We start from the raw sequence: 27677 nt of genomic DNA, 5'->3' as shown, positions 1-27677 counted from the left end.
ACATGACAAAATAATAGTGAACTGCGAGCAGATTTATTGAAAGTATTGATAACAGATTGACGACAAACACGAAAATGCAAACAATGTCAGCAAATTGCCTGTAGAAATGCAACAACATTTGTTTCATCGGGATGAAAAAACTAATCTTCACTCCGTAATTTCGCGTAACAAAATATCAGTTTATTTCAATTCGTGATACACTTTACAGATACTGGTTCGCACACGATAGCGCATTTACTTTCCGAATATAGCGTTCGAATATTGGCTCGAGAGCGTCGTACGTTATGGCCACGTGTGGTGACGGAGCCTGTGAGTCCCGGCTCCTGGATCACTTATACACGGGCACTGCGCGTTCTCGACTGATTGGCTGCACGTAGAGTTCGTCGTACGATACAAAAACTGTGTTGTTAACCGCTCGAGTATCCCGACAGGAGTGACGCTCGTCTCAACGGTCCCCCCTTATATACCTTGAGAAGGATTTCGGGAAGATTCTGGTGATCTCGCGACGCGTCACCGGCCTGCATCGCACGACTTGCCCATGCATGTCTGTTCTTGCGAGAACGTTCGATCGTCCGACGCCTCGTGTATAATATGCCTGAACATTCTTATATTATTGGACGTGCGTGATCATCGACGCAACAACATTTGTGTGTCAAAGTACGCGACAGATTGATACCAGAAATGTAGCAGATCTGTCGAAATGTCAAATTTGCAATAAAAAGTGCGGCACCGTCGATAGGCGGCTTACTTTCTCGGGAGTAAAATGCAGTCAACTTGCTACATAAAGACCACTCGCAGCGCGACTCAGATAAGCAAAAATTATCTTCCTTCGCTGCGCCTGCGCAGGAGTCCGATGTGGCGAAGGACCGCCACATTATACTTTTATGATATAGAACTGCTAGTATTTTTATTTTTTTGGAGTGAGATTTAACTACAAAGAAATTTAATGAAATTAATTGCACCTAGAATAGATGATACACCTGCGATATAAAGGGGAAAAATAGATAGGTCAATTGAGGCTCTCCTATAGGAAATATTAGATGCTAAGGAGAGGGTTGGATAAATTATTTAATCTGTTCCTACTCCTGAATTAATAAATTTTCCCAGGAGATTGCTTACATCGATTCTCAAATAAAATTATAACTGTGATAAAAGAAGAAATGAAAAGATTCGACAAATCTGTCGCCAATCTGTCGTCATTTATGAATACAGATCTGTTGCATATTTGGCGCAAATCTGCTGTGAGTTTACGTTGCAACATCTGTTCTCAATTTGCTGCGTGAATTTGTCATTGTATTGCTAGTGACAGGTCTGCTCTGGTGTTACACCCAATTTGATATCATTATTTGTTAACAATTTTTGCTTGCAATTGGGGCGCACTCGAGGATACAGTAGGCCATGGTTTTGGCAGCCTGATTCCGCAAGAAATTTTTAGCAGTCTGCTGACAATTTGGCAGCAAAGGGTTAGTTGGGTGTTAGATTTGTTTGGAGACAGGTTTAGGCCAACGTTTTGGAGGGAAGAAGATATGGAGTCTCCCTCTTGGAGAATTTCCATAACTCTTTGGACCGAATCGTGGAAAACGAATAGGCAGAGGTCATCATCAAATTTGAAGTCTGTTAAGGGGACGAATAACGTTTTCCATGTCGAGTACGTATAAATTGTATAATTAACGGACTGAGAACACAAGTTTTCCTGAGGAAAACCTTTAAATATCGATCTTATCTCATCTATACGATCGTAATTCAGATGCAATGTTTTGGAGTACGTCATGTTATAAATAAATTGAAGAAACTTATTGGGCAATCCTAGCTTTGCTAACTTGTTCATCAAGATATCGTAGGCACCCTCGACATCAAGGAGAAGAGTTCCGGTGGGTCTATTAGAGAGTTGTTCTTTATAGATGTACGAGTGTAATATTGCAATGTTGGGTGCGTTCGTTTTGAACGCTCACGCGCTGTAAGCGCTTACGCTTATAAGCGTTATTTTTCACCGTTTCTTTGGAAATTTAAGCGCTTATACGACTTTACTAAAGTCGTTCCCTTTGGCATTTGTGAGCGTTGTGAGCGTATCAAGATAGTGAAAAATTACAAAATATCACAGAAAGAATTGATAGTGCGAATAGTGTAACATATATTATAGATATCATATTAAAAGATGGAAATGGAAAGAGACTTAATTTCAATATTATGTTTATTAATAATAATGACATTGGATTCTTTTATTGACGAAGAAGATTATGATATTTTTAGCAAACAATCAGAAATGATCATTATACGTCTTAAAGGAACTGTAATAAAGCATCGAATATTACGATTAGAAAATTATGTAGAAGAGATTCTACCATTATACAGGGTGTCCCAAATCTGATGTGCAATACTTCATGGAAAGATAAACGGGATCGAGATGAACATAAAAATTCAATATAGTCTTGGTTAGGTCTACCAATAATCGAGATTATTAATTTTGCAAATTCTACGAATGAGAGCGCGCCGTGCGAAGAGCCGAGACGCTGTCCATTGTGTTAAGCATTGGCTGTCTGTGGCGGGGGGGAGGAGGAGAAGCGCGCCGCTGCCTTGCCGCCCTCGCGTCCCGCCGCACTGGCACCTAGACTCGCGTAGATGACCGCTACGCACATATTCTTATCGTTTTTTTTCTATAGAATATTAAATTAATAAAAGTCTATCACAATTAATATCTACGATTGATTCCTCATACATTCTTTTTTCTTAAATATCTAATTATAAAATAACCCACAGCACAGAAAGATTGCAGCAACATTGTGGCAACATTTCAACGCAAGATTGCAATATTGCATAAACGTTGTGAAATGTTGCTGCAAGGTTGCTGCAAGATTGCAGCAATGGTAAAATGTCCGCTTTTAGAAATATTGTTACGTAATATTGTAGCAATATTGCAGTAAAATATGTATGCAATATTATTCAGAAAAAGATTATTCAAAATAATTCATCTGATTTTAAGGGGATGCTGGACTGCTTCTCAAACTTGATTGGGGTCGATCACGGAGGGAAGGTGGACGACACCGTCATGTTAGAAATGCGCAGAATGAAGAAGCTGTACTTGAGGCAGTCGAAGAAGATCCAACGAGGAGCATTCGAACTGTCGCTAATATGCTTAATTTATCAACAACGACAGTTCACCGAATTATCAAACATAATAAGATGCATGCGTACCATTTCTCACGTGTGCAGAATTTAATGCCTTTAGACTATGATAATAGAGTAAACTTCTGTACGTGAATTTTGGAACGCCATAGAGAAGATCCCAATTTTATAAAAAACATCTTATTCACCGACGAATCAATATTTACGAGAGAAGGAAGTTTTAATATGCATAACTTCCATTTTTACGCAGATGAAAATCCGCATATGTATAACATTAGAAGTTATCAACACAAATTCAGTATTAACTTGTGGGCTGGCATATACAAGAATTCTGTGGCAAGTATTATTTTTAATAATTACTCTACTTCATCTTTTAGTTTGTTATATTAGAAATTGAAGCATTGGATGCGTAATAAAATACGTATTTTGAATTCAATATTCTAACGCTTTTAAAATAATGTAGCAATGCATATTTTTACTTGCTTTCAAAGCACTTGGCTAGAATTTTTGTATATTTGATTTTTTTAAATATTTGAATACATCGTTATTTTATTTTAAAATTGAACTCGAAAGGAGATATTTCTCCCAAATTACAATTACAATTTTAGTTTACAAAAATCGGTACAAATTATTTGGTAAAATGCAGTTCAGAGATGTATTAAATTATCAGTTTGTTTCAAAGCTTTAAATATGTATTGACATTTTGAGATTTTTCAAATTTAATTTTTTAAACTCAAAAATTTAAGTTATTTATTGTTGTAATTAATTTAACATCTGGACAAAATTATTTAAAGTTAATATATCGTTTGTCTACAAAATTATTTAGCCAATTTTGCTAAATGATTACAAAATAATTAGTGGCTATGTTAAATAAAAAATAGTTGAATAATAATGGAATATGTATGCAGATCGGACCATTCAAACTTCCTGCGAGAGTTGATGGCGCAATTTATAGCGATTTTCTTGCCGAAAATTTGCCTGAATTATTGAAGGATGTATCATTGGAGGAGCGACACGTTATGTGGTATTAACATGATGGAGCACCTTCACACTATGCAAGGTGCACACGGGAAATTTTGAATAGAAAATATCCCAATAGATGGATTGGCCGTGGAGGTCCTCGAGCGTGGCCAGCGAGGTCACCAGATCTAACTCCGCTTGATTTTTTCTTATGGGGGACGATAAAAGAATATGTATATCGCATGCCCATAAATACGGTCCAGGAACTGAGTGATCGAATTGATGAGGCGCTTGCAACCATTACGCCTGAAATGGTACAACGATCGAGAGAAAATTTGATTAGACGTGCTCAGCTTTGTATTGAAATGGGTGGTGGCCATTTCGAACACCTACTCTAAAAGTTTCTAAAATATTATTCAAAATGTAATTTGTAATAATAATACTTATTATTTACTTACGTCGATTCCTTCACAGTATTACTTCCTTTTCCTCTTATATCATAATTCGGAATTTCGTTCATTTCATTTCCTAAATATAAAATATTTATTTACATCAAATGCGAATTTCAAATGTAAATGTTTTTTAATACTGTTTGTGACAGAACTTTTTGAAAAAAAGTTTTGGAAATGTCGACTGATGTTTTTAATATTATTTGATTAAATAATTTAATTAATATTGATTTTATTTATTAATTTATTTATACATAAAACGTATTTCAGAAACACATAATTTTTATTGATATAAATGGCGTTTTATCGAATTTACAATTGATATTACTTTTTGTCAATTAAATTGGACTCGGTTTAAGAATACAGCAACAAATATTAAGAGATTTCACAGATTTATACTCGTTCCGTACCGTTTAGCGATACTCGTCAAAGCGACTAGCCGGCCGCTTAGTTGCGCCGCGCCTGACAGCGCGAGCTTCACGGCCTGTGGTTGGAAGGTTTCAAAGGCTTACCATTTGAAAACTAATGATCCCTCAAGATTTTGCTACTGACATTTTCGATTCAGTTTTTCACGAGGAATACATGCCGGCTCCTCCGGTTAATCTGGAACATTCTGTATTTCTTTTATAGATTTGGAAATTCTTTTCTAGAATTAAAGTACACATATTAATATCAATCTGTGAATTGGATTTTATATCGAGAAACAAAAATTTTTTTCATATTACTCTACTTACCGACTTTTTCCGAATCCGCACTCACACATACATACAAGATTTTCATTAAAAGAAATCATTATACTGAAGCGTCTAAGCTCATTTCTAAAAGCACAGAATTGTTTTTTCTTTTAATGCAATGTGCGAGGCACGCTTGTTTTGTACGTACAAAGTCTAAAACTTTTATACGCAGCAAATGTTTTTACGAGTCGACTACAGGAGTTGATCACAAAACTAATTTTTTAATTTTTGTTCGTTTTTCATATAAACTTGTGTACTGCGCACTCCGTTAGTGTCTATATTTTAATTCTGGAGAAGGATTTTTAATTCTGTGTAATCAACAAAAAGATTTTTTAGAAAAACAATAATCGCGTTTAATCGGTAAAACAGACCCATCTCCAGTATCCCCTCAAATAACTATTTTGAATTTAACAAATACAGAGTGATTAGTGAAACTTCAACCAAAAGATAAACTTTGCAAGTTTTGTCTTTTATCTTATATGAGTACATTATAAGATGAGAGAGACAAAACTTACAAAATTTATCTTTTGGTTGACGTAATCACTCTGTTGTTAAATTCAAAATATAGTTATTTAAAACTGAATGAATTGATCGGATGATCGTTTGGTTGATGTCGCTATAAACACTCTGTATTTGTTAATTAAATTAAAAAATACAGTTGTTTAAAATAATTTTGAATAACCTTGTACTCTGTTATACACAAATCTACATAATAATAGTTTTACACACAAATTAAAACTACTCCAGAATGCATGTATCTCTATAGATGAAAAATTTTAAATAATATAGAACGATTACTTTTACATTATTTTTGAAAAGTTACTGTAATATATTTATTCAAACTGTATTGAATATTAATTTTATCTATTTTCACTATTTTAATAATATTTTAAAATGTTGCTGCATCATTGCTGAAGTAATATTGTAAAATAATGTCTTTGCAATATCTCTGAAACATTACATCGCAATATGCAATGTTGCAACGTTGCAGCAATGTTGCTGCAAGCTTCCCAGTGAACACAGTAATATAGCAGCAGTGTAACAGCAATGTAACCGAATATAACAGGTAACGTTACTCTGAAATTACACGTAACTTACATGTAAGTTACAATTTCCGACTCAGCAATATAACATGTTATAATTACATGTTATCTAACCGTTACACAACAGTTACAAAGAAAAATAAAATAAAATAAAAATTTCATTTTCTTTAAATTATTTTTATTAACAGCACATACTACATTTAGAATAAATTTTTATTAATTAATTAAATTTAAATTATGTTATTTTTTATTTTATTCTTACTTGCCGCTGCTAGGTTTGAACCCAGGACCTTAGGATTACGAACCTTGTACTCTACCTGCTATGCCAATTTGACTCATCGATATGGGTACTTGTTATTGTCTACATATACCTATATGTAAACTGACGCGACTATATTATTTTTTATAAAAGCAATTAAATTTTGCAAAACATATTAAAAATAAATAGCATTAATTTATTTACTTATTAATTTCATTGTTAAATTTATCTTTTTCCATAACCTTAATAATTTGATGGAAATTGCGATTTATTTAGCACTAATCTTTGAAGCGTTCAAATGATTAATTAGATGGTTAACTATATAGATCATAATTCTAAGAAAAATTGAATAGTATAGATTTATTATTCTGTTTTTGTTCAGCACATGATGAATTTAGATTTTGTGCATTTTTTGTGCGCAGTAATTGTAGACAAACCGTTATTTTTGAAAACATTATCTTTATAATAATTTTTTTTATTATTAAATAGATCTGTCATTCAGGATGTTATAATGTCTGATTTCTGAGTCAACTACGACGCATCGTTCCATAATAACATTGATACGAACGTGTTATGTTACGATTATACAATTTTTGTTGAATAACTGTAACGCCAAAACGATGTATAACAGCTAGATCACTTGCGTATAACAAATATTACGTAACAGGTTATTTCCATGTCATATAGCACCTACATATCACAAGAATAACAATGTTAAATTACATGTAACTTCCATGTTATATTGCCGCTATAAAATGTGTTCACTGGGTTTTGTGCTGTATGGGAACAAAATGCGCGATATATCCATGGATATTTATGTTACACTCTTTGTTCATAACATGATAGAAAAATATCTCTTGATGTCATGACAACGATTTCACGATAGATTACGCCTTCTACGATAATCATGCTTAGAAATCGATGTTCAATATCAAGTATCAAGAGACACGGTAGTGGCTCGCGCCAAGTGAAAGCGCAGCGCGAGCCCGACCGTGCTCTTTACGCGAGTACGCGACTTGCGAGCACTCGAGATTATTGAATCTCAGAAACGGTTAAATCGATCGAGTTTCTAAGTAAGCTCAATCGAAAGCTTGGGGTCGATTTATATTAGAAAACTATTTTTATTTTTTCTCTACATGTCCTATGAATGGAAATATCGCGACGCAAAGTCCGAAAAGCCAAAATTTCATTTAAGATACGTCGTCGTCATCGTCAACCTTGTTGGTATCTCTGCGGGTAGTGCGGGTGCCGAAAATGAGGGACGAAAATCCATTTCGCTCATCTACTACCGTGTGGCGTTCGCATCGTCACTATAGCACCGTATATGGCAATGTATAAGTCACGTGGTCACCAGTGGCTCGCTCGCGCCGTGAATTAGTTGTGTGAAGATGATAGGTTATATATGAGGTTTTATTATTATTAATCATTGACACCAATATAAATTAATTAATTAATCAGAGAGTAACATAGCTCAGTTTATCGATGAGGTAGATGAGATGTTGCGTGATGTAAAATGTGTATTATTGTTGTAATTGTCAATGATAATGTTGTAAGGATAAAGTAAAGAATAAAAATAGTATATTGATTGATTGACAATTACAGCAACATTTATCCAATACACAATTCTTCTACATCATACAATATTTCATCTCTCATCGACACTAATATAAAATTACAGAGCTATTTTATTTTTAATTTTAACCGGTCACATAAGTTGCTCTGGCCACAGGTCAGCTCCTGTTAAGTGACATGTGTAGTGGAGGTTAAATCATTTATTTAATGATTTTTAACATCTCATCTATTTAATCATCGTTCATTAAGATTTTCCACTTGTGTCGATGAAATAAATGAGATTGACACAAATGTAAAATTAAATAATCAGAGAATAACATAGCTCAGATTTTATACTGGTGTTGATGAGGTAGATGAGATGTTGCATGATGTAGAAAATGTGTATTATTGCTGTAATTGTCAATCATGTTATAAGGATAAGAACTATCATCATCACCAAGGTATTACTTTTGTCACCAAGATACAATTATATGTTACTAGTAAAGAATAAAATAGTATTGTTAAAACCATTTATTTGATTTGAAATTTTGTTAGATAATTAATATTGATTGACAATTACAGCAACATTTAACCAATACACAAATCTTCTACATCATACATCTCATTTCTCATCGATACTAATGTAAAATCAGAGAGCTATTTTATTTTAATAATCGGTTACGTAGGTTGCTCGGGCCACGGGTCAGCCCGTGTAAAGTGACATATGTAGTATTGGTTAAATCATTTATTTAATGATTTTTCAGGAAATATATTATTTAAATTAAATGAGTGACCAAACATAATTACCTTTTTAAATCAAAATGTAAAAAGGGCTCCAAGTGTGTGGGCTTCTTTAAGGGAAGACAGAAATTCAAGATAATCGTTTTCATCAAATTCAACTTAGGCATGGTTCCAAAACATGCTCTAAAGAAAAATTTTATTTAAAAATTTATAGTATTATATCCGTTATATAAACTTTAACTTCTTAGTAAAATTTTTCTCAAAGAGAAAGTTTTAGAGTGTAACCTTAAGTGGTCTATAAAACTAAGTAGTTTATAAAAAAATATAAAATGCGTGATATCCAAACAAAATTACCTTTTTAAAAAGGGTAAAAAAAGCGCCAAGTGTGTGATTTTTCTTTAACAAAAAATTTACAAAATTCAAGATATTCAATCTAAGTGATAGATACATTAAATTCAATCTAAGTGGTCTATAAACATTACAAAATGCGTGATATCCCAACAAAATTACCTTTTTAAAAAAGGTAAAAAAAGGCGCCAAGTGTTTGGTTTTTCCCTTAAGCAAAAAAATTATTGGATGTTTTAACCTAAGTAATATAAGAAAGAAATCACAAATTCAAGATAAAATTTTTAATCAAATTCAACCTAAGTGGTATATAATTTTGGATGGTTCAACCTAAATATTATACTCACACATAAATTAACTTCTCTACAATAATAATGATATCTAAATATTTTGCGCCAATTATAAGAACAAATATTTTTATAAAAACTAAAACATTATTACTATTCTTTAGCCAGTTTTTATAATACAAAATTTTTTAGATTTGACACTATAAAATTAAAGTATTACGTTTTTTTTTTCTACAAAAGTAATGATATATATAGAAAATGCGCCAACTATAAAGTAGATGTTTATACAAGCTAGAACATCTACTTTATTATGCTTTGGCTGACATTATAGTTTAATTTTTTATTAAGCCCGTATCAGACTAGAGATTGATATTGAGATTGAAATGAAATATAACCAATTAGTTAGTCAAATTCTAATTCAATCTCAATCTCAATCTCTAGTCTGATATAGCTTTGATTGTCTTAAGTTTGTCTTTAGATACAATTTCGTTAATTACGAAGTATTTTAACGATAAACTTAAGAAGATTCTTAAATATAAGATTAAACTATAAATATTAGCCTTTTGTATTAAATATTGGCTGCTGTGCGCCGATACGAGGCTGCTGTGCACCTGCAAAAAACAATTGTCAGGAAGTATATTGGCAAAGAGTAAAGAAAATAATATTGAGCTGGTAAATAAGTTTTAATACAAACAAATTATAAATATTACAAATAAATATTTTAATACAAATAAATATTTTACTACAAAAACTTGGCGCTGCTAAACCGAATAATTTGCTTTAATACAAAATCATTTTCTTACAATCTCACTTACATATTAAAACAATACATATAACATACACGCATGCATGAGAGAGAGAGAAAGAAAAAGAGAGAGACAGGTATTCGAACGTATGCACGCATAAGAGACAGATACTACTTTCTTAAAAGTAAATCGCTTCCTTATAAACTAATAAGTTATATTATACTAAACTTAAGTAAATCGCTTCTCTATAAACTAAGTTATATACTAAACACACACACACACACACACACACACACACACACATTCAGATGCACATACAAGAGAAAAAGGAAGAGCTGGCAAATTATTCGGTTTAGCAGCGCCAAGTTTTTGTAGTAAAATATTTATTTGTATTAAAATATTTATTTGTAATATTTATAATTTGTTTGTATTAAAACTTATTTACCAGCTCAATATTATTTTCTTTACTCTTTGCCAATATACTTCCTGACAATTGTTTTTTGCAGGCGCACAGCAGCCTCGTATCGGCGCACAGCAGCCAATATTTAATACAAAAGGCTAATATTTATAGTTTAATCTTATATTTAAGAATCTTCTTAAGTTTATCGTTAAAATACTTCGTAATTAACGAAATTGTATCTAAAGACAAACTTAAAACAATCAAAGCTATATCAGACTAGAGATTGAGATTGAGATTGAATTAGAATTTGACTAACTAATTGGTTATATTTCATTTCAATCTCAATATCAATCTCTAGTCTGATACGGGCTTAATAAAAAATTAAACTATAATGTCAGCCAAAGCATAATAAAGTAGATGTTCTAGCTTGTATAAACATCTACTTTATAGTTGGCGCATTTTCTATATATATCATTACTTTTGTAGAAAAAAAAAACGTAATACTTTAATTTTATAGTGTCAAATCTAAAAAATTTTGTATTATAAAAACTGGCTAAAGAATAGTAATAATGTTTTAGTTTTTATAAAAATATTTGTTCTTATAATTGGCGCAAAATATTTAGATATCATTATTATTGTAGAGAAGTTAATTTATGTGTGAGTATAATATTTAGGTTGAACCATCCAAAAGTATATACCACTTAGGTTGAATTTGATTAAAAATTTTATCTTCAATTTGTGATTTCTTTCTTATATTACTTAGGTTAAAACATCCAATAATTTTTTTGCTTAAGAGTTGTTAATACAACGAAGGATTTTTCTTTTATAACGATTAGAACTTAGAGTTTCTTCTATCATTAATTACATTATTAATTACGACAGATTTTTAGTGATTCATTTAAAATAGATACCAACAAAAATACGAAAATCTAATTTACTTTTGTTTCGTAATTCATCACTTCTCTAAATCAAAAAGAAAAATTTTCAAGAAGTGATATCATTTTCTATCGTTTTCTCGTTTTCTGTTAGGAAAGTATATTCCTCGTTGGAATATGAAAAAATATCTACGAAAACATCGTGTTTAATAGTTCTGTTGGATCTATCGTAATTAATAATGTTAACGATAGAAGAAACTCTAAGTTTTCTATCGTTGATGAAAGAAAAACTCTTCGTTGTATTAACAATACTTGATATTGAACATCGATTTCTAAGCATAATTATCGTAGAAGGCGTAATCTTTGGTGAAATCGTTGTCGTGACATCAAGAGATATTTTTCTATCGTGTTATGAACAAAGAGTGTAACATAAATATCCACACTGAGAGAAAAAAATACTAAATTTAAATAAATAATTCTTTGAATAGTAACTAATAACATATTTTATAGAAAATCAATAATATTTATTTAAAACAAGTAATAGTTTTCTATAATTTTGAAAATATTACTTGTTTGAAATAAATATTATTAATTTTCTATAAAATATATTATTAGCACTATTCAAAGAAATATTTATTTGAATCTAACATTTTTTTTCTCTTTTCAGTGCATACATGGATATTTTTCGCATTTTGTTATTTTCTAATTAGATATTTAAGAAAGAAAACTCTTTGTTGTTAGCCATACTGACGACAGTTACCATAACAATAATCTCTAAGTGTAATTATAGTAAAAATTGTATTGCATAATTTATCGCAAAATCGTTAGATCAGGCATGAATACTTTCTATCGTGTTATTACGAAGAGTGTATATTATGGATAAATATTTCGAGCGTTTCGTAATTTTTTAATAAGATACTTTCGAAAAAATTGTGTACAGAATTAATCGTGTTAAACGATTTGTTAATCTACCATTTTATGAAAAAGAAAGAAACGATGAAAGAATTCAATGCGACAAATATTACAATATACTAACACGAGGAAACTATCAATCACAAATTTACGGTTGTCCTTTATCGATGTAGGATTTGTAAATATAATAAAACGCAAAGTACAATAAGAAAAAAATTATAACTGTGGATGTTTCGAGGAAACGCTATCGTTTCCACACCACCACCGAGGTAGATAGCTTGGCGCGTTTTTTTTTTTAAGTGGTTTCCCCAGTAGGCCTAATCCACTCTCATTATTTTAATGCAATAACTGTTCGAAGTGCTTCCCTCGTGCATGTAAGCAGAGTTCGGCTCTTCGAATTATCTGTTGCGTCGCACGGTGCACTATGTCCGGCGTAATGGTATTGAAGGCCACTATGATTGATTCGCGAACCTCAGCTTCAGCACCACGCACATTTTCGACTTGTGCTTTTATATGTCCCCAAACAAAATAGTCTAATATATTTAAATCGGGTGACCGTGCCGGCCAAGTGATTGGGCCACCTCGACCCATCCACCTGTCCGGAAAACGCTTGTCTAAAATTTCTCTTACTCTATGAGAAAAATGTGCGGGAGCCCCATCGTGTTGGAATATCATAATTTCCCGTTCGGCGAGAGGAACGTCTTCTAGTAAAATAGGTAATTTATTCTCTATAAATTCGGCGTATATTTGTCCATTGAGGCGTGCCGGCAAGAAATATGGACCAATCTGAAAATAATCGCCGACAGAAACGCTATGGAAATAATGCAATAGAAAAGATTTCCTAGTTTGCAAAAATATTTACCACTCTGCCCGCAAATACTCCTGCCCACACATTTATCGACCACCGGTTTTCAGTTTTTAATTCAGCCTTCTTGTTACGAGGGCAGTACAACTCATTTTCCCGATTTTCAAATGTTTTTCTCGTGCTCGTGTTGTTACACGTAGCTCTTGACATCTTGAGTTGTGTGTTACGCGTATAACGTGAATTATACAATGAATTATACTTTGGAAGAGTATACTTATATGATTTATTTTTATGGGTTGGCCAGGGAAAATGCTCTTCTCGCGGAGCGCCTCTACGCGGAACATTTTCCCAATCGTCGGCACCCATCAAGATGTGCAATTGCGCGGTGTTTCCAACGTGCAATACAGACTGGAGTTCTCGCAAATCAACATTGTGATATACTGGTACGTCGTCATATTCAAGACGACGAAGAAATTATGCGTGCTTTCGAAGAAAATCCGCACAATAGTATACGCCGTATAAACCGTGCTCTCGGATTACCACAGAATATGGTACATCGTGTTTTGCGAGAAAATCTATTGCACCCTTTTCACCTGCAACGTATGCAGCAACTTCTTCCGCGAGACGAAGAATCGCGTATCATTTTTTGTGAATGTAATTTTATTCATATTCCACTTTTTCTTCGATTAGGTACTTTTATCATATAATAATTATAAATAAAATTCGTGCAGGATTTCTTGCCCAATGTCGGCAAAAACCAATGTTTCCGAGAACTATATTAATGACAGACGAGGCCATTTTTACACCAAATGGCACATTTAATTCTTGGAATTATGTGTACCGGGCAGAAGAGAATCCCCATGCCATTCGACCTTGGTCGTTTCAATATTGTTGGTCGATAAATGTGTGGGCAGGAGTATTTGCGGGCAGAGTGGTAAATATTTTTGCAAACTAGGAAATCTTTTCTATTGCATTATTTCCATAGCGTTTCTGTCGGCGATTATTTTCAGATTGGTCCATATTTCTTGCCGGCACGCCTCAATGGACAAATATACGCCGAATTTATAGAGAATAAATTACCTATTTTACTAGAAGACGTTCCTCTCGCCGAACGGGAAATTATGATATTCCAACACGATGGGGCTCCCGCACATTTTTCTCATAGAGTAAGAGAAATTTTAGACAAGCGTTTTCCGGACAGGTGGATGGGTCGAGGTGGCCCAATCACTTGGCCGGCACGGTCGCCCCCCATTTAAATATATTAGACTATTTTGTTTGGGGACATACCTATACAGCACAGAAAGATTGCAGCAACATTGTGGCAACATTTCAACGCAAGATTGCAATATTGCATAAACGTTGTGAAATGTTGCTGCAAGGTTGCTGCAAGATTGCAGCAATGGTGAAATGTCCGCTTTTAGAAATATTGTTACGTAATATTGTAGCAATATTGCAGTAAAATATGTATGCAATATTATTCAGAAAAAGATTATTCAAAATAATTCATCTGATTTTAAATAACTATTTTGAATTTAACAAATACAGAGTGATTAGTGAAACTTCAACCAAAAGATAAACTTTGCAAGTTTTGTCTTTTATCTTATATAAGTACATTATAAGATGAGAGAGACAAAACTTACAAAATTTATCTTTTGGTTGACGTAATCACTCTGTTGTTAAATTCAAAATATAGTTATTTAAAACTGAATGAATTGATCGGATGGTCGTTTGGTTGATGTCACTATAATCACTCTGTATTTGTTAAATTAAAAAATACAGTTATTTAAAATAATTTTGAATAACCTTGTACTCTGTTATACACAAATCTACATAATAATAGTTTTACACACAAATTAAAACTACTCCAGAATGCATGTATCTCTATAGATGAAAAATTTTAAATAATATAGAACGATCACTTTTACATTATTTTTGAAAAGTTACTGTAATATATTTATTCAAACTGTATTGAATATTAATTTTATCTATTTTCACTATTTTAATAATATTTTAAAATGTTGCTGCATCATTGCTGAAGTAATATTGTAAAATAATGTCTTTGCAATATCTCTGAAACATTACATCGCAATATGCAATGTTGCAACGTTGCAGCAATGTTGCTGCAAGCTTTTGTGCTGTATGGGTATAAAAGCACAAGTCGAAAATGTGCGTGGTGCTGAAGCTGAGGTTCGCGAATCAATCATAGCGGCCTTCAGTACCATTACGCCGGACATAGTGCACCGTGTGACGCAACAGATAATTCGAAGAGCCGAACTCTGCTTACATGCACGAGGGAAGCACTTCGAACAGTTATTGCATTAAAATAATGAGAGTGGATTAGGCCTACTGGGGAAACCACTTAAAAAAAAAACGCGCCAAGCTATCTACCTCGGTGGTGGTGTGGAAACGATAGCGTTTCCTCGAAACATCCACAGTTATAATTTTTTTCTTATTGTACTTTGCGTTTTATTATATTTACAAATCCTACATCGATAAAGGACAACCGTAAATTTGCGATTGATAGTTTCCTCGTGTTAGTATATTGTAATATTTGTCGCATTGAATTCTTTTATCGTTTCTTTCTTTTTCATAAAATGGTAGATTAACAAATCGTTTAACACGATTAATTCTGTACACAATTTTTTTGAAAGTATTTTATTAAAAAATTACGAAACGCTCGAAATATTTATCCATAATATACACTCTTCGTAATAACATGATAGAAAGTATTCATGCCTGATCTAACGATTTTGCGATAAATTATGCAATACAATTTTTACTAAAATTACACTTAGAGATTATTGTTATGGTAACTGTCGTCAGTATGGCTAACAACAAAGAGTTTTCTTTCTTAAATATCTAATTAGAAAATAACAAAATGCGAAAAATATCCATGTATGCACTGAAAAGAGAAAAAAAATGTTAGATTCAAATAAATATTTCTTTGAATAGTGCTAATAACATATTTTACAGAAAATTAATAATATTTATTTCAAACAAGTAATATTTTCAAAATTATAGAAAACTATTACTTGTTTTAAATAAATATTATTGATTTTCTATAAAATATGTTATTAGGTACTATTCAAAGAATTATTTATTTAAATTTAGTATTTTTTTCTCTCAGTGTGGATATTTATGTTACACTCTTTGTTTATAACACGATAGAAAAATATCTCTTGATGTCACGACAACGATTTCACCAAAGATTACGCCTTCTACGATAATTATGCTTAGAAATCGATGTTCAATATCAAGTATTGTTAATACAACGAAGAGTTTTTCTTTCATCAACGATAGAAAACTTAGTTTCTTCTATCGTTGTTACGTCCGGCGCAGAAAATTTCTTTTCTTTCTGGCCGCCCGTGAAATTCCCCTCCCCCGTCGCGCCATTCGGGCAGCGTGCAAGGAAAAAATGAAATACAAGAAGACTCCACATCCACCTGACAACCGTGCTGTGCGCGTACGAAAAATTAGAGACATCCAGCGTTAAAATTTAAGTTCATCCAGCGATCAGCTGATCAAGCGCGCGCTCAATCACGCGCTCGTCGCGGTCCGCACACCGTCCACGCGGCGCAAGCGCTCACATGTTCAAATTCGAGCATTTCTAGCATTATTAATATTATAATTTGATTGTAATCACGCGGATTAAGAGGACATCGAAAAAAAGGGTAAATCCTGGAGTCGAATTTATATATACAATTGCTACCAAAATACAATTCTGGATAAAACACATGTAAAAATCTAAAACAAATATAAAGTATCAACTAAACAATAGATTAAATTAGTTAAAACTTTCTCTTTACTTAATAATGGTCAAAAAGAAAAGAAAAGGGGAGATATGCTTCAAAATACAGTTGCCTTTTTCCTAATCTTAATATTTATAAATGAAATCTCGCGATTTAAGTACAACTTCATTCATACTATTAATCACGCGGAACCAGCATGCGCTACGGAAAGTCTTATAAATCTCTATAGTGAAAAAAGGGCGGATTAATAATTCCTAAAGTAACAAAGATAGGAACAAGGTGACAAAAGAATATTGATAGCAAGCTAAAATAATGCATTACAGATGATTTCTTTAAATAATAATATTGATAATTTCGGAAATAATTGACAAATTGCTCCACGATTTACTACCCTAATTTCCCCGAAATTTGTTATCCCCTCGCCGCACCATCACCAAGCTAACGATATATAAGCGAGCGAAAATTGGTGAAATTCGACTAGTCTTAATCCGATAGTCTGGCAGAAGTCACTCTGACCAAAACGAATCACACAGAAGTTCTTCAACTAGCGAATTATATACAAATATTGTGAGTATAAACTGTAAGAAGTATCGGAAATTATATTCGACTTAACAACGGATCTCTGTAATTTCTTATGTTTCTTCCCCATATCACTCTCCCATCTTTTTTTATTTTACGTGCTTGGCCTGTCTGAGGCACGGTACCACCACAAATTTTTCCATTCCTTCCCCATTTAGTAACGCGCTTGGCCTGTCTGAGGCACGTTACTATTAACAAGTTCCTTCCATTCAGTATCGTGCTTGGCCTGTCTGAGGCACGTTACTATTAACAAGTTCCTCCCATTCAGTATCGCGCTTGGCCTGTCTGAGGCGCTTTACTGTTATAATTCCTTACCCTTCCCCCCCCCTTTTTTTTTCTTTTTAATTATTCTCACCTTACACCGAACTTCTTACAACTACAAATCATTTATAAGAATAAATCGCGCTCACCATTAAGATAAAAATTACCACCACGATCGAGGAAATTAATATGGCTACCGCATTTTTAGAAAAACCATGGGCAAAAATAAGGGCGGATGGAGGGCGTACCTTAAAAAACTAAAGAAAGAATATTACTCTTTCGGAGAATTAAATGAATTCGATCCATCAGTTTTTGACCAACCTCCATTTGCGGACACCACTTCCATAACCTACTGGGACCCCCCTTCACCGGGCCCATTCACATTACCCCCTCCACAAAAGAAATTAATAAAAACAAACCAAAAACAACCCGCGAAACCACGAGGTTCTGACGTCGCTCCAACGAGAATACGGACGCGACCGGTGCCCGTTAGGTACCAGATAAAACCTCTCCAAGCACCCAACACTAGATCAAGGTGCCGGATAACCCAAGACGAACCCCTCCGCGGGACCGTACACTTATTGTTCTCCCCCACCGGATATACTGTGGCCCACAAACCTTCGTCAGGAAGGCAAGCCTGGAAGCCATGTACTGTAAACATAGGCTCCAGCGTAAATAAAAGAATGTACATAAAATAAACAATTCTTTTTTTTTCTTCTCTTATTTCCTCTCGCAGGGCGGAATCAACATCCTCTATTTTTCATCCCCTACGACCACTCACACTAAAATATTCGGACGTAACAATCGTTAACATTATTAATTACGATAGATCCAACAGAACTATTAAACACGATGTTTTCGTAGATATTTTTTCATATTCCAACGAGGAATATACTTTCCTAACAGAAAACGAGAAAACGATAGAAAATGATATCACTTCTTGAAATTTTTTCTTTTCGATTTAGAGAAGTGATGAATTACGAAAAAGAAGTAAATTAGATTTTCGTATTTTTGTTGGTATCTATTCTAAATGAATCACTAAAATCTGTCGTAATTAATAATGTAATTAATGATAGAAGAAACTCTAAGTTCTAATCGTTCTGAAAGAAAAATCCTTCGTTGTATTAACAATACTTGATATTGATAATCGATTTCTAAGCATGATTATCGTAGAAGGCATAATCTATCGTGAAATCGTTGTCATGACATCAAGAGATATTTTTCTATCACGTTATGAACAAAGAATGTAACATAAATATCCATCCCAGCAAACACAGAGCATGTTGTAATATTGCTGTGATGTTGCTACAATGTTATAACATTGCCGCAATGTTGCTGCTATGTTCTGTGTTTGCTGGGATGGATATATCGCGCATTTTGTTATTTTCTAATGAGATTTTAATTACATTATTTTAATAGTAAATACTTAATAATCTAACAACTGAATACATTTTAATACAATATTACCCCAGTATACCATTTGATAATTCAATTTAATTTAATTCAACTTAATTCACGACTTTGACAATTTTATTTTAATTTAATACAGTTCAATTGACATTTTGACACTTTTATTTGATTTAATACAATCGACTTTAATTCAATTCATAATTTAATTCAATTTAATACAGCTTGGTTGACACATTGATTGACACATTGACATTTTATTGTAATGATATTTTATTATATTAATATTTTGTTACATTGATATTTTAATATACTGATATTCTGATTTATTTTATTTTAATGTGACATATCCTGCAATCTGATTTAATTTAATCTGTGTTAATGTGCATTGATATCCCGATTTAATTTGATTTAATTCAAATTTTAACTACAAGTAACTCACCACTGAACTTGTTTTAATTCATTTGAATGCAGTTTAATTTACGATCCGATTTAATTCACGATTCAATTTAATGCAGCAAATCTAATATTTCACTTTGATTAAATACGATTCATATTACTATTCAACTCGATTTAATTTTATTTTATGCACATTTAATTTTATTTTATGCAATTTTATCCATGATTCAATATTCTGATATCCATACTAATTCCATTTTAATATCCAACTTGTATATCTTTAATCTAATCATTATCATAACATTCTACATTATTCTTTGTGCCAGATATATGTAATAATATTCAAATCATTGACTTAAATAATTTACGCGAGATAATATAATAACACAGGCACACAAAAAAAAAAGTGGTTGGACCGGCGGACTAGACTAGTCAATCCTTATGTATTTCGACCCGCTGAATCCGAATCTGAAGTCAGAATTGCAAAGTTAGCTCGCATTTTCTAACCTCAAAAAAAAATTTTTTTTAAATGTTGGTCCGGCGGACCAGACTAGTCTATTCTTATGTATTTCGACCCGCTGAATCCGAATCCAATGTCAGAATTGCAAAGTTAGCTCGCATTTCCTAACCTCAAAAAAAAATTTTTTTTTTAATGTTGGTCCGGCGAACCAGACTAGTCTATCCTTATGTATTTTGACCCGCTGAATCCAAATCCAAGGTCAGAATTGCTGAAATGACTCATTTTTTCCTAACCTCAAAAAAAAATTTTTTTTTAACGTTAGTCTGGCGGACCAGACTAATCTATTTTTATGTATTTTGACCCGCTGAATCCAAATTCAAGGTCAGAATTGCTAAATTGGCTCATTTTTTCCTAACCTCAAAAAAAAATTTTTTTTTAACGTTGGTCCGACAGACCAGACTAATCTATTTTTATGTATTTTGACCCGCTGAATCCAAATTCAAGGTCAGAATTGCTAAATTGGCTCATTTTTTCCTAACCTCAAAAAAACATCTTATAAAAGCAGTTTAGGTCACAAATGTATAATCCGGAGCGTGCAGGCTTGCGTAACCACATTATCCGTGGAAAATTCCATACGTATGACAAGTTTGAGCTTCTGTGAATAAATAGCGTAGAAAATTCACTCCCTTTTTCTATTATATCTAACTTTTATTCTGGAAGGTTCTGTGCAATGGCTTTCTCTTACGTTTCTTCCCTTTTACAGAGACATCACGTTTGAGCGTCCAGCAGAAATCAGCCATCATATTCACATCCCATTTGCCTTGATATCGAAACTCCATCTCCTTGATGTCCTGATGAAATCTTTCTCTCTGTTCTTCACTATAATCACCTAGATTTTCTGGGAAGTAGTCGATATAAGAATCTAAGAAATGCAACTTAAGATTCATTAGGCAACCTAGTTTTTTATAGTTCTCCATCATTTCCGCCACCTTTTGTCTGTAATCTTGACTTTTGTAGTTTCCTAAAAAATTTTCTGTGACACCTTTGAAACTCAGCCATGCTGCTCTCTCATCTTCATTCATTTTGGTAACAAAATTGTCGTCTCTCAACATTTTACGTATTTGAGGTCCATCAAAAATTCCTTCTCGCAATTTTGCATCAGAGATGTTGGGAAATTTTTCTTGTAAATACTGGTAGCATTCACCATTTTTATTCAGAGCTTTCACCCATTGTTTCATGAGTCCTAATTTGATATGAAGAGGTGGAAAAAGAACTTTTGAAGGCTCAACTAACGGTTCATTTATGATATTTTTAGACCCAGGTTGCAGAGACGTTCTTGTCGGCCATTCTTTTCTAATGTAATGGTTTGTTCGATCTCTACTATCCCATTCACATAGAAAGCATGGATTTTTTGTGTAACCTGATTGTTGACCCAATAATATGGTGAGAATTTTTAGATCCCCACAAATTTGCCACCTATGTTCTGTGTATTTAATTTTTTCAAGAACTGTTTTCAAGTTTGTGTACTCTTCTTTTATCACTACCGAGTGCGCTACAGGAATGGAGGCATATACATTAGTATTGTGCAGCAACACTGCTTTCAAGCTTCTCTTAGAAGAATCGATAAATAGTCTCCACTCATCAGACTTGTAACATCCAGGTTTCAGTTTGTTCATTAATCCGATAACATCGTGACAATAGACTAATGAATGTTCCTCATCTGCAAAGAAATATTGCCGATATTCTCTTTCTCTGTCACGATAATAGGAGGTTTTCACATTTTTCGCCTCCTTAACATTGTGTTTCAACCAGGACGCCAAAAACTCTGCTCCATCTTTGGGCAAACCCAAATCTCGAACAAGATCGTTCACCTTCTCTTGTGTTATTTTTCCTGGTTTTTTTGATATATTATACGGAACATAGTCATCACCATCAGTTGATTTACTTAAACTTTTAGTCTCACTCTCAGTTTCAATCTCAGATTCTTCCGAACTTCCATCAATCTCTATTCGATTGAGTTCAGAAGTAATACTTGTATCCATGACTTCATCGTTTGTTTCGTCGGATGCTGATATATATATAGGTTTCGTTAAACTCGAAACATTGGCGTAGCATAATGCCGGACTAACGTTAAAAAAAATTTTTTTTTGAGGTTAGGAAAAAATGAGTCATTTCAGCAATTCTGACCTTGGATTTGGATTCAGCGGGTCAAAATACATAAGGATAGACTAGTCTGGTTCGCCGGACCAACATTAAAAAAAAATTTTTTTTTTTTGAGGTTAGGAAATGCGATCTAACTTTGCAATTCTGACATTGGATTCGGATTCAGCGGGTCGAAATACATAAGAATAGACTAGTCTGGTCCGCCGGACCAACATTTAAAAAAATTTTTTTTTTTTTGAGGTTAGAAAATGCGAGCTAACTTTGCAATTCTGACTTCAGATTCGGATTCAGCGGGTCGAAATACATAAGGATTGACTAATCTAGTCCGCCGGACCAACCACTTTTTTTTTGTGTGCCTGTGTAATTATTCGAAGTTCACATGCAATTCACTTGATTTCATAACGCATTCGAGACTCAACTGAATTAAACGCACGTGCATATAATTTGATACAACCATTGATTTTCTTTTACACATGTTTTATTATTGCCAACTATAACTCTGCTTATTTTACTAATTTAGATATAGAAATTTAACTGAAGTACTCCTACACTCTTTAAACCTTTATGCGATCTCCAGTATTGTTACCTGATCAAATAAATAAATAAAAATTATAAAATTACGATCGCATCCTTCTACTTTTCAGCGAATAATTCAATTTTATAATGCCTCTAATTTTTGAAACCCATAAATAATTACGCGTCTACCGCGACTCGTCTGATGCGGATCACCGTCCTGTGCGTCGGCTCCTTAATTAAAAAATCGAGTTTCGTCACCCAACAGCTGGTGATATTGGCTGACTGGAGCCCGTTGAGGGTACTCCTGGTGATAAAAAGCTAAACAAGCGGATATCTAATATCTACTTCGCACGGGACAATACCTGTATGATCCGTCGGTTCGCTAACGTAGTTCTTTCAGACAATCAAATGAATGATAACAATATTCCGTTCCTTAAATTATAAATTCGACTATACTGCAAATATCCTGTCAAGCTGGCTTCTCAGACTCTGCTCTTTTCTTTCTTTCTTTCTCTCTCTCTCTCTTTCTCTCTCTCTCTCTCTCTCCCCCCCCTTTTTTGTTAATAATTCCCAATGTGACGTGGGATACCGCCAAGAGCGAGAGTGGAGTCATAAAATACGCTCACTAACCCTGATTGACAGTGATTTTTTTTTCTTTTTATTTAAATACGCGAAATCTAAAAGAACTATTGAGGGAAATATTTAAATGTATGTCCTACCTGTCTGGTGACTCCTGACTCTGTTTCTTTTTTTTATATATTTTTTTTATTCCTGATGTAACGTGGGAATACCGCCCTAGAGCTAGAATAGAGTCGCAAGGATACGTTCACGCCACCGGACTCGTAGTGAATTTGCTTTTATTACATGAATTTTGAAATGGGCTATTACAATTAATTAATCTTGAACAAACAATTATAATCACGAGGCAATACCCATATTTCCTTTCACCTCTATAGTACTTCACGAAAACAAGGTAAGACGCTTAATTACTAACGGCAATTAACACCTCAGGTGTTGGGAAATTCATCGAGCAAGCGGTTCGATTCGACTTGCTAGTATAACCAGAACCATCTATCGTAAGTTACATTTCCAATGAGATTAACGACTTCCGTTTCGTTGACGTAAATTCAATTGATAATGTTGTGAGTGCATCATAAGAAATGTCGCAAGCGACAGAAGGTGTCAAATGACACTTCGCGCGCGGACATCGCCCGGCCTATCTACCGGGCGTCGCACCGGGCACTGCACCCGGTTGCTCAAGACATAACACCCAATATCATCTGATTTTGGGCTGGAATCCGCGTAGCCAGCAATTGCTGGCTAAGCAAATACACTGTCTAAAGGCCAGTGACCGCGGAAGTATCTTCCCCGATCATACGCCCAAAAACGATGTATATAAACACCGAAGTACAGACAACAAGGGGGCTTACTTGCATGTCATACAGCGACGTACCTGTGTCGCTCAACATACCATTTGTACGAACTATTGTAACTCAGTGTAAGAAGATATAGTAAACGTATTATTTAACAATTGGCTATATCTCTCACGAAACCTGACCCGAGGAGTAATGACAGCGATCCCCAAATACTTGTGTCCCTTTATCCAATAAGGGCCACAACAAATTTGGTGGCAGCGGTGGGATCCACAGTCGAAAAACCTAGAAGGATAAATACTCCCTAATGGACTCAGAGCAAAGAAGAGAACAGCCAAGAAAGAAAAGAGCGGCAGCCGGTCAGAGCAAACAAAACTCGCCGAAGATCTTGCACAACGTAGTCGAGCCGATCAGTTGATCTGCGGACCCGAGATCCAGCAAGAAAGAGGGTGACCTCCTTTTGGACACGTAACGATTGGACACCGCTCGATTGGACACGCATTATTGGACACCGCATTATTGGACACCGCACGATTGGACACCGCATTATTGGACACCGCATTATTGGACACCGCATTATTGGACACCGCACGATTGGACACCGCATTATTGGACACCGCAGTCTTCTAGTGAATAACATTTATATATCATATGACAGATTATCTAACCTTAGAAACATCTGGCAGAAAAAAGCTTTGATTTGCCAGAAAAAAAATTTAAATTTTAAATGTCTATATACGTATTTTTAGGAGCATCTCGTTTTGCGTGGAAAGTTTCAAACCCATGTGGTGCAGAAAATGCTCGCACACACACACACACACACACACACACACACACACACACACACACACGGGAAGGTGCAAGGGGGGCCTTCGGGCCCTCCTCTCGCACCCACCCCGTCCAAGTCGCTATCCCATGTAAACTGTATTAGAAATCTGCATACACACACGTGAATGTGTGTGTGTGTCCAATTGTACAGTGTCCAATAATGCGGTGTCCAATAATCCGGTGTCCAATCGCGCGGTGTCCAATAATGCGGTGTCCAATAATGCGGTGTCCAATCATGCGGTGTCCAATCGCGCGGTGTCCAATAATGCGGTGTCCAATCGTGCGGTGTCCAATCGTGCGTGTCCAATCAAGCAGTGTCCAATCGTTACGTGTCCAAACGGGATACTCCCCTCACCAATGAATGATGGACAACGAAAAACAAAAAGTTGATTTTACTTATTTGTGCAATATATTCTGTTTAAAAGAAATAGAAGTTCTATAACGAATTAAGAAATATGATTCAAATAAAATAATTTTTTAATGTTTTATACTATCCATATACTAACACTAATAACATTTTATTTACTTTTTATTTTTAGAATTAAAAACCTGTGACGATACAGATGTAAAAAAAGCTATTTTATCAGCTTTAGAAGGCGTGTCTGCGAGACAACCAGACGCAGTGGATAGATTTTTACTTCAAATAGAAGACAGATTACGACAGCTCTTCCATTGCGTGACAGGTCCCAATTTGAAATACAAATTCTATCACAATTATTTGAGTTGGAAAAATTATCTTCCTCTTAAAATCCTTTTTCAATGAACTATTACTTAGCTGCTATTTGACAATGCAAATCTGAGAGTGTCGGAGTAAACTCTGGTATGTTTATAATTTCTATTTCATTAAGAGATTTGCATTACCGAACGTAGCTCGTTATGTATTATTTATGTACCGTTACCTATGTACTATTACTTATGTGCTATTACTTATATTACTATTATTACTATACTATTATTTATATTACTATTATTATTACAAAACTTTTATTACAAAATTTTTATTACAAATTTGTATTACAAAACGCAATTCTTATATATAAATACACAAAAATATATTAATAGTACATTAAAAGTCATTATTTATGGCCTTCTCCCACTGAAATGGCAATGCACCGGAGCCTACAAAAAATTCTGAAAAAGTATTTCGAATTTCGATGCCATTATTATTGAATCTGCTTCTATTGACTGGCAATGAGCAAAGTGCTCCAGAAGTAACGTTGCGATCTTCAGGAGTTATATGTGCATATGTGCTCCTGGAAAGCAATTTTTTCTCATTAATGATGATGAAATTGTGAAGTGCCACTGTTGCTTGAATAATTTTTTTCACATTTGCAATACTTGCGATTATAGGTCGTCTATATATTCTCCACCTTGCGGCCAAAATTCCGAAAGCGCTCTACCACACGTCTTGCTTGGCTAAGTCTATAATTAAAAATTTTCTTTCTAAGATCCAGGTTGCTACTTCGCGCATACGGTCTCATCATATATGTTGTTAGCGAAAAGGCTTCGTCGGCTAGTAACACATAAGGCAATGCTGGTCCATTAATTTCGACAGGCTTTGCATTTGGCAGCTTGAATATGCCTTCTTCAAAACATTTTCTCATATCATTGTTTCTAAATACTCCTCCATCGCTCCTTCTACCTTCCGCACCGATATCAACTATGGTAAAACGATATTTCGCATCGCTAATCCCCATCAAAATGACGCTGTGGTATGTTTTATAATTAAAATGGGTCGAACCGCTATTTGGTGGAGCCTGTAACAAAAATAATATATGTATATAATTTCACTATTCTCCGCACATTTATAATAATTCTCCGCACTTCACAATAAATGCGAACCCACATTCTTAGACCAACATTTTTTACATCAAATTGGTTATATGATAAATTTTGACATTGAAATTATCTTTATCAAAATTTTAATAAAAAAATATCTGCTAATGTACACGAATAAATGCCTTCTCCCGAAGTTCGGATTTTCTATAGAGCATGTCACATGCTTTATAGAAAATTTGAACTTTAGGGAAAAAGCATTCTTGATCGCAACTGTACCTGTATCTTTTCGATGCGAACGGGCTTCCCATCAATGCATCCTGCACAGTTAGGATAATTCCAAAGTTCCTCAAACTCATCAGCAATTTTTTGCCAATTCTCTGGATTATTGTTTAAAAAAACAATATCCTTTAAAGTATTTCATATTACCTCGCAGGTTTCCGATATTATTTTTGATGCAGTATTATGGCCAATTCGGTAAGTATATGAGATTGATGCCATGCTGTCTCCTGATGCCAGATATCGAAGCGTTATATGCAAACGCGTTTCAGGGGGAATCGGCTCTCGAACCACATATTGTTTAACAATGGATGGGCCGACTAATTCGAGTAATTTTTGGAATATTATAGGATTCATTCGAAAATAATTGACAAATTTTTTTTTGTCTTTAATCTCCATTTCTTTTACGAGATTATTACTCGCTTCTTGTAATAATCGTCGTTGTATAGTAAATATGGGTCGCACCCAAAATTGTCGCTTTTTTTTAGATTTTTCTTGGTCTATTATGTACAGAGCATACATTAGACATATTTTTCGTCGCAGAACTTTTTTATAAAAAATATTGTAACTTTGATTCACTTTTTTTATCAAACAAAAAATGGTTAGTAACACAGTGTCAACCTCGAAATTCATTCTTTTCTGTTGGAAAAAAAACAA

At 33.9% G+C, this 27677-nt stretch overlaps 1 protein-coding gene across 4 annotated transcripts in view; it reads left to right on the top strand.

Annotated features, from left to right (window-relative positions):
• LOC105835603 (ras-related protein M-Ras) overlaps window positions 1-3249 on the top strand; it is a 28789-nt gene extending 25540 nt beyond the window's left edge. For 3 of the 4 annotated variants that reach the window (XM_036282405.1, XM_036282403.1, XM_036282404.1), the window contains one exon: window positions 2981-3249. In XM_036282405.1, the coding sequence (XP_036138298.1) occupies window positions 2981-3217 (237 nt within the window). In that variant the 3' untranslated portion in view covers window positions 3218-3249. The remainder of the gene's footprint in view (window positions 1-2980) is intronic. The other variant, XR_004962080.1, reaches the window with a different exon arrangement.
• Window positions 3250-27677: the final 24428 nt, after the last annotated feature.

Source organism: Monomorium pharaonis, chromosome 2 (assembly GCF_013373865.1).
Source record: "Monomorium pharaonis isolate MP-MQ-018 chromosome 2, ASM1337386v2, whole genome shotgun sequence".
Lineage (NCBI taxonomy): Eukaryota > Metazoa > Arthropoda > Insecta > Hymenoptera > Formicidae > Monomorium > Monomorium pharaonis.
The sequence above is the reverse complement of the archived record's forward strand: the minus strand, read 5'-3'. Positions and strand labels throughout refer to the sequence as shown.